The sequence below is a fragment of the Hemitrygon akajei genome, chromosome 1 (genome assembly GCF_048418815.1).
Source record: "Hemitrygon akajei chromosome 1, sHemAka1.3, whole genome shotgun sequence".
Classification (NCBI taxonomy): Eukaryota; Metazoa; Chordata; class Chondrichthyes; order Myliobatiformes; family Dasyatidae; genus Hemitrygon; species Hemitrygon akajei.
Window position 1 is genome coordinate 5,512,115 of NC_133124.1, and position 12,965 is coordinate 5,525,079.

Genomic DNA, 12,965 nt, shown 5'->3' on the forward strand with positions numbered 1-12,965 from the left:
CCGATACACCGTGTATCCTTGGACGTTCAGCTCCCAGAGACATGCATCCTTTAGCCACGTCTCAGTGATGGCCTCAATATCATACCTGCCAATCTGTAGCTGTACGACAAGATCATCCACCTTATTCCTTATGCTGTGTGCATTTAAGTATAACACCTTAAGTCCAGTATTTAGTACTTTTTGCTTTGATTGCAGTGCAATTTTATTGCACTGCAACTCATCCCAATGGCTGCAAATTTGCTCCATCACCTGCCTGTCCTTCCTGACATCCTTACTGCTCACTACCTTAGATCTATTTCTGTTTCCCCCCTCTTCTGCTCTATCATTCCGCTTCCCATCCCCCTGTCAAGTTAGTTTAAACCCTCTCTAACAACTCTATTAAACCTTCCCGCCAGGATATTGGTCTCCTTCGGGTTCAGGTGTAACCCGTCCTTTTTGAACAGGTCATACTTCCCCCAGAAGAGATCCCAATGATCCAAAAATCTGAAGCCCTGCCCCCTGCACCAGTCTCTCAGCCACACATCCATCTGCCTGATCCTTCTATTCTTGCCCTCACTAGCACGTGGCACAGGTAGCAATCCTGAGATTACTACCCTGGAGGTCCTGCTTCTTAGCTTCCTTCCTAACTCCCAGAAATCTCTCTTCAGGACCTCCTCCCTTTTCCTATCTATGTCATTGGTACCAACATGTACCAAGACAGCTGGCTGCTCGCCCTCTCCCTTCAGAATATTCTGAACCCAATCCGAGACATCCTGTATCCTGGCACCTGGGAGGCAGCACACCATGCGGGTATCTCTACCAGGCTCACAGAATCTCCTGTCTATTCCCCTGACTATGGAATCCCCTATGACTACCGCATTCCTCTTCTCCCTCCTTCCCTCCTGCACAACTGCGCCAGGCTCAGTGCCAGAGAATTTGTAGAGTATCTAGGGATGGCTTTTAGAACAGCTTGTTGTTGAGCCCACTAGGGGATCGGCTGTGCTGGACTGGGTGTTGTGCATGACCCAGAAGTGATAAGAGAGCTCAAGGTTAAGGAACCCTTAGGGAACAGTGATCACAATATGGTCGAGTTCGCATTGAAATTTGAGAGAGAAAAAGTAAAATCCAATGTGTCAGTATTTCAGTGGAATAATGGAAATGGCAATTACAATGGCAAGAGAGGGGAAATGGCCAAAGTTGACTGGAAAGGGACATTTGCAGGAAAGACAGCAGAGCAGCAATTGCTGGAGTTTCTGTGAAAAATGAGGGGTGAAAGACAGATATATTCCAAATAAGAAGACATTTTCAAAGGGAAGGACACTACCGTGGCTGACAAGTGAAGTCAGAGCCAAAGTAAAAGCAAAAGAGAGGGCATACAAGGAAGCCAAAGCTAGTGGGAAGATAGAGGATTGGGAAGCTTTTAAAAACTTGCAGAAGGAAACTAAAAAGGTCATTAGGAAGAAAAAGATGAATTATGAAAAGAAGCTGATGACTAATATCAAAGAAGATACTAAAAGCTTTTTTAAGTATATAAAGGGTAAAAGAGAGTCGAGGGTAAATATAGAACCAATACAAAATGGTGCTGGAGATATTGTAATGAAAGATGCAGAGATGGCAGAGGAACTGAATGCATATTTTGCATCAGTCTTCACAGAGGAAGACGTCTGCAGTATGCTGAACGTTCAAGAGTGTCAGGGAAGTGAAGTTTGTGCAGTGAAAATTACGACTGAGAAGGTGCTCAGGAAGCTTAATGGTCTGAGGGTGGATAAATCTACTGGACCTGATGGAATGCGCCCTTGGGTTCTGAAGGTAGTAGCTGAAGAGATTGCGGAGGCATTAACGATGATCTTTCAAGAATTGATAGATTCTGACATTGTACTGGATGAATGGAAAATTGCAAATGTTACTCTGCTATTTAAGAAGGGTGGGAGGCAGCAGAAGGGAAACTATAGACTTGTTCGTCTGACATCAGTGGTTGGGAAGTTGTTGGAATCGATTGTTAGGGATGAGATTACGGAGCACCTGGAGGCACATGACAAGATAGGCCAAAGCCAGCATTGTTTCCTGAAAGGAAAATCCTGCCTGACTTATCTACTGCAATTCTTTGAGGAAATTACAAACAGGGTAGACAAAGGAGATGCAGTGGACATGGTGTACTTGGATTTTCAGAAGGCCTTTGACAAGGCCGCATGTGAGGCTGCATAACAAGATAAGAGCCCATGGGATTACAGGGAAGTTACTAGCATGGGTGGAGCATTAGCTGATCGGCAGAAGAGAGAGAGAGTGGGAATGAAGGGATCCTATTCTGGCTGCTGGTTACCAGTGGAGTTCCACAGCGGTCAGTGTTGGGACCACTGCTTTTTATGACGTATGTCAATGATTTGGACAACGGTATTAATGGCTTTGTGGCTAAATTTGCCAAATGATGCAAAGATAGGTGGAGGAGCAGGTAGTGTCAAGGAAACAGAGCCTGTAGTGAGACTTAGATGGTATAGGGGAATGAGCAAAGAGGTGGCAAATTAAATGCAATGTTGGAAAGTGTATGGTCATGCACTTTGGTGGAAGAAGTAAACAGGCAGACTATTATTTAGATGGGGAGGAATTTAAAATGCAGAGATGCAAACGGACTTGGGAGTCCTTGTGCAAGATGCCCTAAAGGATAATCTCCAGGTTGAGTTGGTTGTGAAAAGGCGAATGCAATGTTGGCATTCATTTCTAGAGGTATAGAATATAAGAGCAGGGATGTGATGTTGAGGCTCTATAAGGCACTTGTGAGAACACACTTGGAGTATTGTGTGCAGTTTTGGGCTCCTTAATTTAGAAAGGATATCCTAACATTGGAGAGGGTTCAGAGAAGATTCACAAGAATAATTCCAGGAATGAAAGAGTTACCGTAGGAGGAAAGTCTGGCAGCTCTTGGGCTGTATTCCCTGAAGTTCAAGAGAATGAGAAGGGATCTCATAGTAACATTCCGAATGTTAAAAAGTCTGAACAGATTAGATATGGCAAAGTTATTTCCCATGGTAGGGGATTTTAGGACGAAAGGGCATGACTTTAGGATTGAAGGACGTCCTTTTAGAACTGAGATGCGGGTGGTAAATCTATGGAATTCGTTGCCACAAGCAGCTGTAGAGGCCAAGTCATGGGGTGTGTTTAAGGCAGAGATAGGTAGATTCTTGATTAGCCAGGTTATCAAAGGGTATGAGGAGAAGGCAGGGGAGTGGGGATGACTGGAATAATTGGATCAGCCCATGATTGAATGGCAGAACAGGCTTGATGGGCCGAATGCCCTACTTCTGCTCCTATATCTTATGGTCTTATAGACCCTTCAGGACTGAGAAGGAAGGCTGGAAGATGCCAGAATAAAAAGGTGCGGGGTGGGGAAGGGGCAAGCTTGAAGATGATAGGTGAAGCCTCAAACACAAGAAAATCTGCAGATGCTGGAAATGCAAAGCAACTCAAGCAAAATACTGAGATTCCTCCAGCATTTTGTATTGGTAGGTGATGCACCATCAATAACTCTGAGACGTGGGTTAAGGTAGGCTTTTATTGGCTGGAAGAAAGCACAAGCAGCAAGTGACCATCACACAACATCCTGGAGACAGAGGAAGGGTCTGTGGCTCCAATCGCCTTTATACCGGGGTCTGTGGGAGGAGCCACAGGAGAAGTCAGCGGGGGGGGGGGGGGGGGGCGTGTCCAGACAGGTATATGTAGTTCACCACAGTAGGTGAAGGCTGGTGGGTAGGAAAGGTCAAGGGCTGGAGAGGAAAGAATTTGATAGGAGAGGAATGTGAACCATTGAGAAAGAGAAGGGGAAAGATCAGATTGGGGAATAGAGGAAGGGAGGGAAGGGAATTTGTTTACCAGAAGGAGGAATTAATATTCATGCCATCAGCTCGGAGGCTACCCAAGCAGAATATAAGGTGTTACTCTCCCATCCTGCAGTGAGGCTATAGACAGACACGCCAGAACAGGGATGGGAATTAAAATGTTTGGCCACCAGAAAGGGTATACATTGTCCCAATAGTAATATCTACAACTGATATCATCTCCAAGTCACTACACAATAGCATCAAACAATCAGTAAATCCCCGGAAAGCCACAATGCTAAACACCACTAGAATAGTCTGAAAGATCCGAGCAATTGAGAAGTGAGTGTGCTTGGCTATGCACATAACTCAAGTTCTACCAGCTTGAACTGAGAAAAAAATACAAATAATAATGATAATAATAATAAATGTTGAGAACATTAGCTGTGGAGTCCTTGAAAGTGAGTCCATAGGTTGTGGGAACAGTTCAGTGATGGGGTGAGTGAAGTTGACTGATATTATCCACACTGATTCAATAGCCTGATGTTTGAGGGGTAATAACTGTTCCTGGATGTGGTGCTGTGGGTCCTGAGGCTCCTGTACCTTCTTCCTGATGGTGGCAGTGAGAAGAGAGCATGTCCTGGGTGGTTGAGGTCCCTGATGATGGATGCTGGGACAGCACTCTGTATAGGTGTGCTCAAAGGTAGGGAAGGGAAGGCTTTTCCTGCCCCAGTGCAATGCCTTTCCACTTTAAAAACTCTCCTGCACAGGTTTCTTTGTAAATTTCTCCAAATCAAACAAATTGCACAAATCTGTCATTGCCAGGTATTTAAAAGATCATTCAAATCCACGTAAACCTTATAATATTAAAAATGTTTTCTGAAGTACAGAAACCATCCCAAATGTAAATCAAAGCCACTACAATCTCTCTCTCCCTCTCCCTCCCTTCCTTCCTTCCTGCCCCCCCCCCCCCCCAAGTATTTTGAATAACTTTGCCATGGATGGTCCCAAGCCTGCCTGTGAAAGGAGGAGGGCTGGGCATGGATCTAGTAACCCCATTCATAAAACACAGAACTACAGAAACACTGACAGAAGCTTCAAAGACCTCATCTCTGGGAGAGGAAGGATATTCACCCTGAAGATATATGAAGTCGTGTAGTGAAAGCTAAAACCACAGAACCAATCACCTTCCAGCCAAGAACAGAGGACTCTGCAGGCTGCTATCGGCGGCCTAGGCCCCAATGGTGTGATGAGCTTAAGAAGAAGAAGAAGAAAAAGTCGACTTTTGAATCAGGGAATCCAAGATAAATCACCTACCAGGACCCCGCAAAGAGAACCACTTACAGGGACGCAAACTTACATGGTAACTTACATGGCGGAGGTGACAAGCCATTTCGAGTTAAAGTGCCACCCATTAACACAAAGTTCATTTCCTCAGCTGAATACTGGAATGCTTCAACATATCTGTCCTTCATTGTCCTTTTGTGACATTTCTGAGAGCTCAGGAACGCTCGATCTGACGTCTTCATCTGGATGAAGGCATCACCTGAAGGGCGGCCCTGCAAACAGCAAGATGCAACTTTCGAGGCATCGATCACAGATGATAGAACACCACAGCACGGTACAGAGTAACACACACAAAGTGCTGGAGGAACTCAGCAGGTCAGGCAATGAGCAAAGAGTTGATGTTTCGGGCCAACATCCAGCATCGATCACAGATGATAGAACACCACAGCACGGTACAGAGTAACACACACAAAGTGCTGGAGGAACTCAGCAGGTCAGGCAATGAGCAAAGAGTTGATGTTTCGGGCCAACATCCAGCATCAGGACAGCACAGTGCAGGCCCTTCAGCCCACAATGGTGTGCCGACCTCTTAACCTATTCTAAGATCAACTTAATATTAACCTACTCTAAAATCAGTCTAACCCTTCCCTCCCACATAATCCTCTATCGTTCTATCATCCCAGTTAGTAGCTAAGAGTTATTAAATGCCACTAATGTATTTACCTTTATTACCACCCCTGGCAAGGCATTCCATACTCTCACCACTCACTGTGTGAAAAAATCTACGTCTGACATTCCCCCAAAACTTTCCTCCAACACTTTATAATTATCATCATCATTACATGCCATATCCAATGATGTGGGCAATCATGGTTTCATAACTATGATTGTTCTTGGCAAAGTTTTCTACAGAATTGGTTAGCCATCACCTTTTTCTGGGCAGTGTCTTTACAAGACAGGTGACACCAGCCGTTATCAATACTCTTCAGAGACTGTTTGCCTGGTGTCAGTGGTCACATAAAGTGTCAGTGACACCAAATTTCTTGGTGTTCACCTGGCGGAGAATCTCACCTGGTCCCTCAACACCAGCTCCATAGCAAAGAAAGCCCAGTAGCATCTCTACTTTCTGCGAAGGCTGAGGAAAGTCTATCTCCCACCCCCCATCCTCATCACATTCTACAGGGGTTGTATTGAGAGCATCCTGAGCAGCTGCATCACTGCCTCGTTCGGAAATTGCCCCATCTCGGATCGCAAGACTCTGATGAGGTCAGCTGAGAAGATCATCGGGGTCTCTCTTCCCGCCATCACGGACATTTACACTACACGCTGCATCCACAAAGCAAACAGCATTATGAAGGACCCCACACACCCCTCATACAAACTCTTCTCCCTCCTGCCATCTGGGAAAAGGCACTGAAGCATTTGGGCTCTCACAACCAGACTATGTAACAGTTCCTTCCCCCAAGCCATCAGACTCCTCAATACCCAGAGCCTGGACTGACACCAACTTACTGCCCTCTACTGTGCCTATTGTCTTGTTTATTATTTATTGTAATGCCTGCACTGTTTTGTGCACTTTATGCAGTCCTGGGTAGGTCTGTAGTCTAGTGTAGTTGTTTTTGTTTGTTTTTTTACGTAGTTCAGTCTAGTTTTTGTACTGTGCCATGTAACACCATGGTCCTGAAAAACGTTGTCTCATTTTTACTATGTACTGTACATAGCAGCTATGGTTGAAATGACAATAAAAGTGACTTGACTTGACTTGACTTGACTCAAGTTTAATGTGAATAAGTGTGAGGTTATCCACTTTGGGAGTAAGAACAGGAAGGCAGATTATTATCTGAACGGTGTAGAGTTGGGTAAGGGAGAAATACAAAGAGATCTCGGAGTCCTTGTTCATCAGTCACTGAAGGTGAATGAGCAAGTGCAGCAGGCAGTGAAGAAGGCTAATGAAATGTTGGCCTTTATTACAAAGGGAATTGAGTACAAGAGCAAGGAAATCCTCTTGCATTTGTACAGAGCCCTGGTGAGACCACACCTGGAGTATTGGGTACAGTTTTGGTCTCCAGGGTTAAGGAAGGACATCCTGGCTGTAGAGGAAGTGCAGCGTAGATTCACGAGGTTAATTCCTGGGATGTCTGGACAGTCTTACGCAGAGAGGTTAGAGAGACTGGGCTTGTACACGCTGGAATTAAGGAGATTGAGAGGGGATCTGATTGAAACATATAAGATTATTAAGGGATTGGACAAGATAGAGGCAGGAAATATGTTCCAGATGCTGGGAGAGTCCAGCACCAGAGGGCATGGTTTGAGAATAAGGGGTAGGTCATTTAGGACAGAGTTAAGGAAAAACTTTTTCTCCCAGAGAGTTGTGAGGGTCTGGAATGCACTGCCTCAGAAGGTAGTGGAGGCCAATTCTCTGGATGCTTTCAAGAAGGAGCTAGATAGGTATCTTATGGATAGGGGAATCAAGGGATATGGGGACAAGGCAGGAATTGGGTATTGATAGTAATTGATCAGCCATGATCTCAAAATGGCGGTGCAGGCTCGAAGGGCCGAATGGTCTACTTCTGCACCTATTGTCTATTGTCAATCTAGAACAGCTGCTCATACGACTATCCACCACCTGCTCCCATGACTTCACGTGACCCTGACTGGGGGGGCTAAGCAGGTCCAAGAGTGACCTGCTGGTCAGTGGAAGGAAGGAGTCATAGAGGGCTACAGTAGAGAAACAGACCCTTCAGCCCATCTAGTCTATGCCAGATTGTCTTTCTGCCTAGGATCATCAATCTGAACTTGCACCAGCGACATCCAGAACCCTTCTATCCAAGCACCTATCCAAACTTCTCTGAAATCTTGGAACCATCTGCAGGAGATTCCTGCAGAAAATGTACACTTGCCTTTAGTAACTGGGAAGTATAGCAAACACAAAATGCTGGAGACCATAAGACTATAAGACACAGGAGCAGAATTAGGCCAGTTGGCCTATTGAGTTTGCCTCACCATTTTATCATGGCTGATTAATTATCCCTCTCAACCCCATTTTCCTGCCTTCTCTGTGTAACCTTTGACCCCTGATTAAACACAAACCTGTCAACCTCCGCTTTAAATATATCTAATAACTTGGCCTCCACAGCCGTCTGTGAAATGAATTCCACAGATTCACCACCTTCTGGCTAAGGAAATTTCTCCTCATCTCTGTGTTCCTTGGCTGTGTCCTTTGGTCCTAGACTCACCCACCACTATAGGAAACACTCTCACCATATATCCACTCTGAAGGGTTTTAGCCCAAAATGCTGACTGTACTTTTTTCTATGGATGTTGCCTGGCCTGCTGAGCTCCTGCAGCAGTTTGTGTGTGCCTCTCTGTCTAGGTTTTCAATATTCAGTAGGTTTCAGTGAGACCCCCCCCTCATTCTTCTGAACTCCAGCGAGTACAGGCCCAAAGCCATCAAGTGCTTCTCATATGTTAACCCTTTCATTCCCAGAATAATTCTCGTGAACCTCTTCTGGATCCTCACCGATGCCAGTACACCCTTTCTTCGATAAGGACCCAAAAACTGCTGACAATGCTCCAGCTTCATCAGGACCTGATGAAGGGTCTCAGTCCAAAACCTTGTATGTTTACTACCCTCCATAGGTGCTGCCTGACCAGCGGAGTACCCCCAGCATTCCGTGTATGTTTCGCTGGATTACCAGCAACTGTTCAAGCATACCCAAGTTTTTGTATAATTGTACAAAATATTCTATTTTATTTTATATATAGCTCTGAATAGGCTCAACTCGTCCAACAAGCTGTATCACCCAGCAGCTTGCAGAATACATATTGGCTCTAAGCTGGTTAAAATCTAAATTATGAGCTGCTGGCAGTATCCTGCTTGGCACCGTGTGCACTGGCACTGCACGTCACTCTGATCAGTCTTTCACTATCCAGATGACTTCTCTCCAGGTCACTGTATGCAATTTGTCTATTCAGAGATGCAGCAACCCCCGATTTAACCCTAGCCAATTGCTGTTTATTTATATTTGCATTTACGCAGTTTGTTGTCTTCGGCACTCTGGCTGATCTTTCATTGATCCTGTTATAGTTATTATTCCCGCAGGAAAATGAATCTCTGTATTGTCTACGGTGAGATTCATTATAGCGTACATATGTATTCTAATAATAAAATTTACTTAGAATTTTGAAATTACTTTGGAATTTAATTTGATTTACTACCTCACCTGGTGATTCAATACCATGTGCACTCCTTGAGGTCGAATATCAGAGGCAAATTCCCCCAGGAACTGCAGAATATCGTCAATTGTGGCAGTGTAGGGCAGGCCTCGTAAACGGACACAGTCACGAATACTTGCAGAAGGTACAAATGGTTGAGGTCTCACAGGAACGATAGGAGCGGGGGCAACGGGAATCAGGGGTGTTGACCTGTACCTGTTAAGAACCTGTGTGGAATTCAAATAAGGAATATTTTGTGTTATCGATGTGGAAGGCAAAGTCAAGGCCGAGTTTATCATCATATGCATCGGTGAATAGATTCAAGATTCAAATAGTTTAATGTCATTTCCAGTACACAGCTGTAAAGGAGAATGAAATAATTGTTACTCCAGATCAGATGCAGCACAAAAAAACACACAATAATATAAAGAACACATTGTAATCATCACCATTATGAGCCGAGTCATATGAAGTGGGCGATCACGGTCTTTCCATGACCATGATTGTTCTTGGCAAATTTCTCTACAGAAGTGGTTTGCCATTGCCTTCTGGGCAGTGTCTTTACAAGACAAGTGACCCCAGCCATTATCAGTGCTCTTCAGAGGTTGCCTGGAGATTAGTGACCGCATAACCAGGACTTGTGATACGCACCAGCTGCTCATACTGCCATCCACCACCTGATCCCATGTACTTCACATGACCCTAATCGGGCGGGCACAGCAGGTGCTACACCTTGCCCAAGGGTTGCCTGCAGGCTGGCGGAGGGAAGGTGGAGATGCATCTCCACCCCCCCCACCCAAACAAACACAGTAATAATAAAAAACAAAATAAATATAAATACATACAATAGGTTATGTATTCAGTTTAATAAAGTGATGCTAGGCACAGAAATGTCTGTACCTAAGGTGACTGACAGGAAGTAATAAAGTAGTGGTGGTTGGGATGTGATGGGGTGGGTTAGTGGGTGGAGTTGTTGATCAGCTTTACTGCTTGGGGAAAGTAACTGTTTTTGAGTCTGGTGGTCCTGGTGTGGATGCTACATAGCCTCCTCTCTGATGGGAGTGGGACAAACAGTCCATGAGTAAGGTGGGTGGAATCCTTCTTCATTTTGCTGGTTACATGATGTTACATAGAACATCACACTACAGGCTCTGTGGTCCATGATGTTGTGCTAACCTTTTAACCTACTCCAAGATCAATCTAACCCTCTCCTTCTAAATAGCCCTCCATTTTTCTATCATCCATGTGCCTATCTAAGGGTCTCTTAAATGTCCCTGATGTATCTGTCTGTACCACCACCCCTGGCAGCACGCCACCACTCTCGGTGTAACAAAAAGCCTGTCTTTGACATCCTCCCATATTTCTCTACACAAGAGGGTGCCATGGTAGCGTGGTGATTAGGGCAACACTATTATGGTTCAGAGCGTCAGAATTCAGAGTTCAGTTCTGCTGTCCTCTGTAAGGAGTTTGTACGTTCTCTCCATGACCGCGTAGGTTTCCTCTGGGTGCTTGGGTTTCCACCCACAGTCCAAAGACGTTACGGTTAGTAGGCTAATCGGTCATTGTAAATTGTCCTGTGTTTTGACTAGGACTAAATAGGTGGAACAGCCAAACAGCAGTGGCTGGAGTTTCCAGGAGCAATGGAAGGCACGGGATAGATACATCCGAAAGATAAACAAGTTTTCTAAAGGCTGGATGAGGCAACCATGGGTGACAAGGGAAGTCAAAGACAGCTTAAAGCTAAAGAGAGGGCAAATAATATATAAAAAGATAATGGAAGGTTAGAGGATTGGGTAGCTTTTACAGAACATAAGGCAACTATAAAAACCATAAAGAGTGAAAAGATGAAATATGAAGGTAGGAGTATACCAAAAGCTTTTTCAAAGTAGAGTAAAAGGGAGGTGAGAGTGGATATCAGACCACTGGAAAATGGCGCTCAAGAGGTAGTAATGGGGGACAAAAAAATGGCGGAAGAACAAAAGAAGTATTTTGTGTCTGACTTCACTGTGGAAGGCACTGGCAGTATTCCAGAAATTCTGGAGCATCAGGGGGCAGAAGTGAGTATAGTTGCTATTACTAAGGGGAAGGAAGGAAGCTGAAGAGCCTGAAGGTAGAAAAGTTCCTTGGACTTTGGCACATGATAAAATAGAGCTACGTCAGCATGGTTTCCTTAAGGAGAAACCTTACCTGACAAATTTGTTCAATTCTTTGAGGAAATAACAGGCAGGATAGACAAAGGAGAATCAGTAGGGTTGTATAACTGAATTTTTAGAAGGCCTTTGTCAAGATGCCACAAGTGAGGCTATTTGACAAGATAAGATCCAATGGTATTACGGGAAAATTCTAGCAAGGGTAAAGCAGTGGCTGATTGGCAGGAGGCAAAGAGTGGAAATAAAGGGAGCCTTTTCTGGTTGGCTGCCGGTGACCAGGGGTGTTCCACTGGGGACTGTGTTGGGTCTGCTTCTTTTCACGTTATATGCCAATGATTTGGATGACAATGTTGATAGCTTTGTGATCAAATTCTCAGACAATACAAAGACAGGTGAAGGGGCAGGTAGTGTTGAGGAAGCAGAGTGTCTGCAGAAGGACTTGGAGAGATTGGGAAAGTGGGCAAAGGAGTGGCAAATGGAATATAGTTTAAGGAAGTGTTTGGTCATACAATTTGGTAGAAGGAATAAAGGTATAGACTATTTTCTAAATGGGAAGAAAATTCAAAAATCAGAGGCACAAAGGGACTTGGGAGTCCATGTGCAGGATTCCTTAAGGGCTAATTTGCAGGTTGAGTGGTGAGGAAGGCAAATGCAATTCTAGCATTGATTTTGAGAGGACTAGGACATAAGAACAAGGATGTAATGCTGAGGCTTTTTAAGACAGTGGTCAGACCATGCTTGGAGTTTTTGGTCCCCAATCTAACAGATGATGTGCTGGCATTGGAGAGGGTCCAGAGGAGGTTCATGAGAATGATTCTGGAAATGAAAGGGTTATTATATGAATAGTGTTTGCTGACACTGGGCCTGTACTGACTGGAGTTTAGAAGAATGAAGAGAATCTTATTGAAACATGTCAAATATTGAAAGGCCTTGATAGTGTGGATATGGAGAGAATGTTTCCTGTGGTGATGGAGTCAAGGACCTGAGGTCACAGCCACAGAATAGAAGGACTTCTACTTAGAATAGAGATGATTTGAAATTTCTTTAGCCAGAGGGTGGTGAATCTGTGGAATTCATTGCTACAGACGGCTGTGGAAGCCATGCCATTTAAAGCAGAGGCTGATAGATTCATGATTAGTCAGAGCAACAAAAGATATGGGGAGAAGGCAGGAGAATGGGATTGAGAGGGATAATAAATCAGCCATGACGGAATGTAGGAGCGTGCATGGAATGACTGCTAGGAACATTTAAGAAATTCTCAGAAAGAAACATGGATGATATAAAAACTGAGGGCTACACGGGAGGGAAAGGTTAGATTGATCTTAGAGTAGGTTAAATTTCCACACAACATCATGGGCTGAAGGGCCTGTATTGTGCTGCGCTGTTCCATGTTCTTTGTTCTATAAACAGTGAAAATCATTTTCCCAATTGTTAGTTTACCGTGTTCATGAAGACATACAAATGTTCAAAGACAAATAATCTCACAAAAGTATTGAAAGGAGCATGCACCTCAATAAACACAAAA

At 44.4% G+C, this 12,965-nt stretch overlaps 1 protein-coding gene across 3 annotated transcripts in view; it reads right to left on the reverse strand.

Moving 5' to 3' along the window:
• The window catches only part of esrp1 (epithelial splicing regulatory protein 1), a 107,990-nt gene that overhangs the window by 42,837 nt on the left and 52,188 nt on the right, over positions 1 to 12,965 (reverse strand). For 2 of the 3 annotated variants that reach the window (XM_073026053.1, XM_073025886.1), the window contains exons 11-12: positions 9,299 to 9,517; positions 5,149 to 5,347 (exon numbers count right to left, since the gene is read on the reverse strand). In XM_073026053.1, the coding sequence (XP_072882154.1) occupies positions 5,149 to 5,347; positions 9,299 to 9,517 (418 nt within the window). The remainder of the gene's footprint in view (positions 1 to 5,148; positions 5,348 to 9,298; positions 9,518 to 12,965) is intronic. The other variant, XM_073025970.1, reaches the window with a different exon arrangement.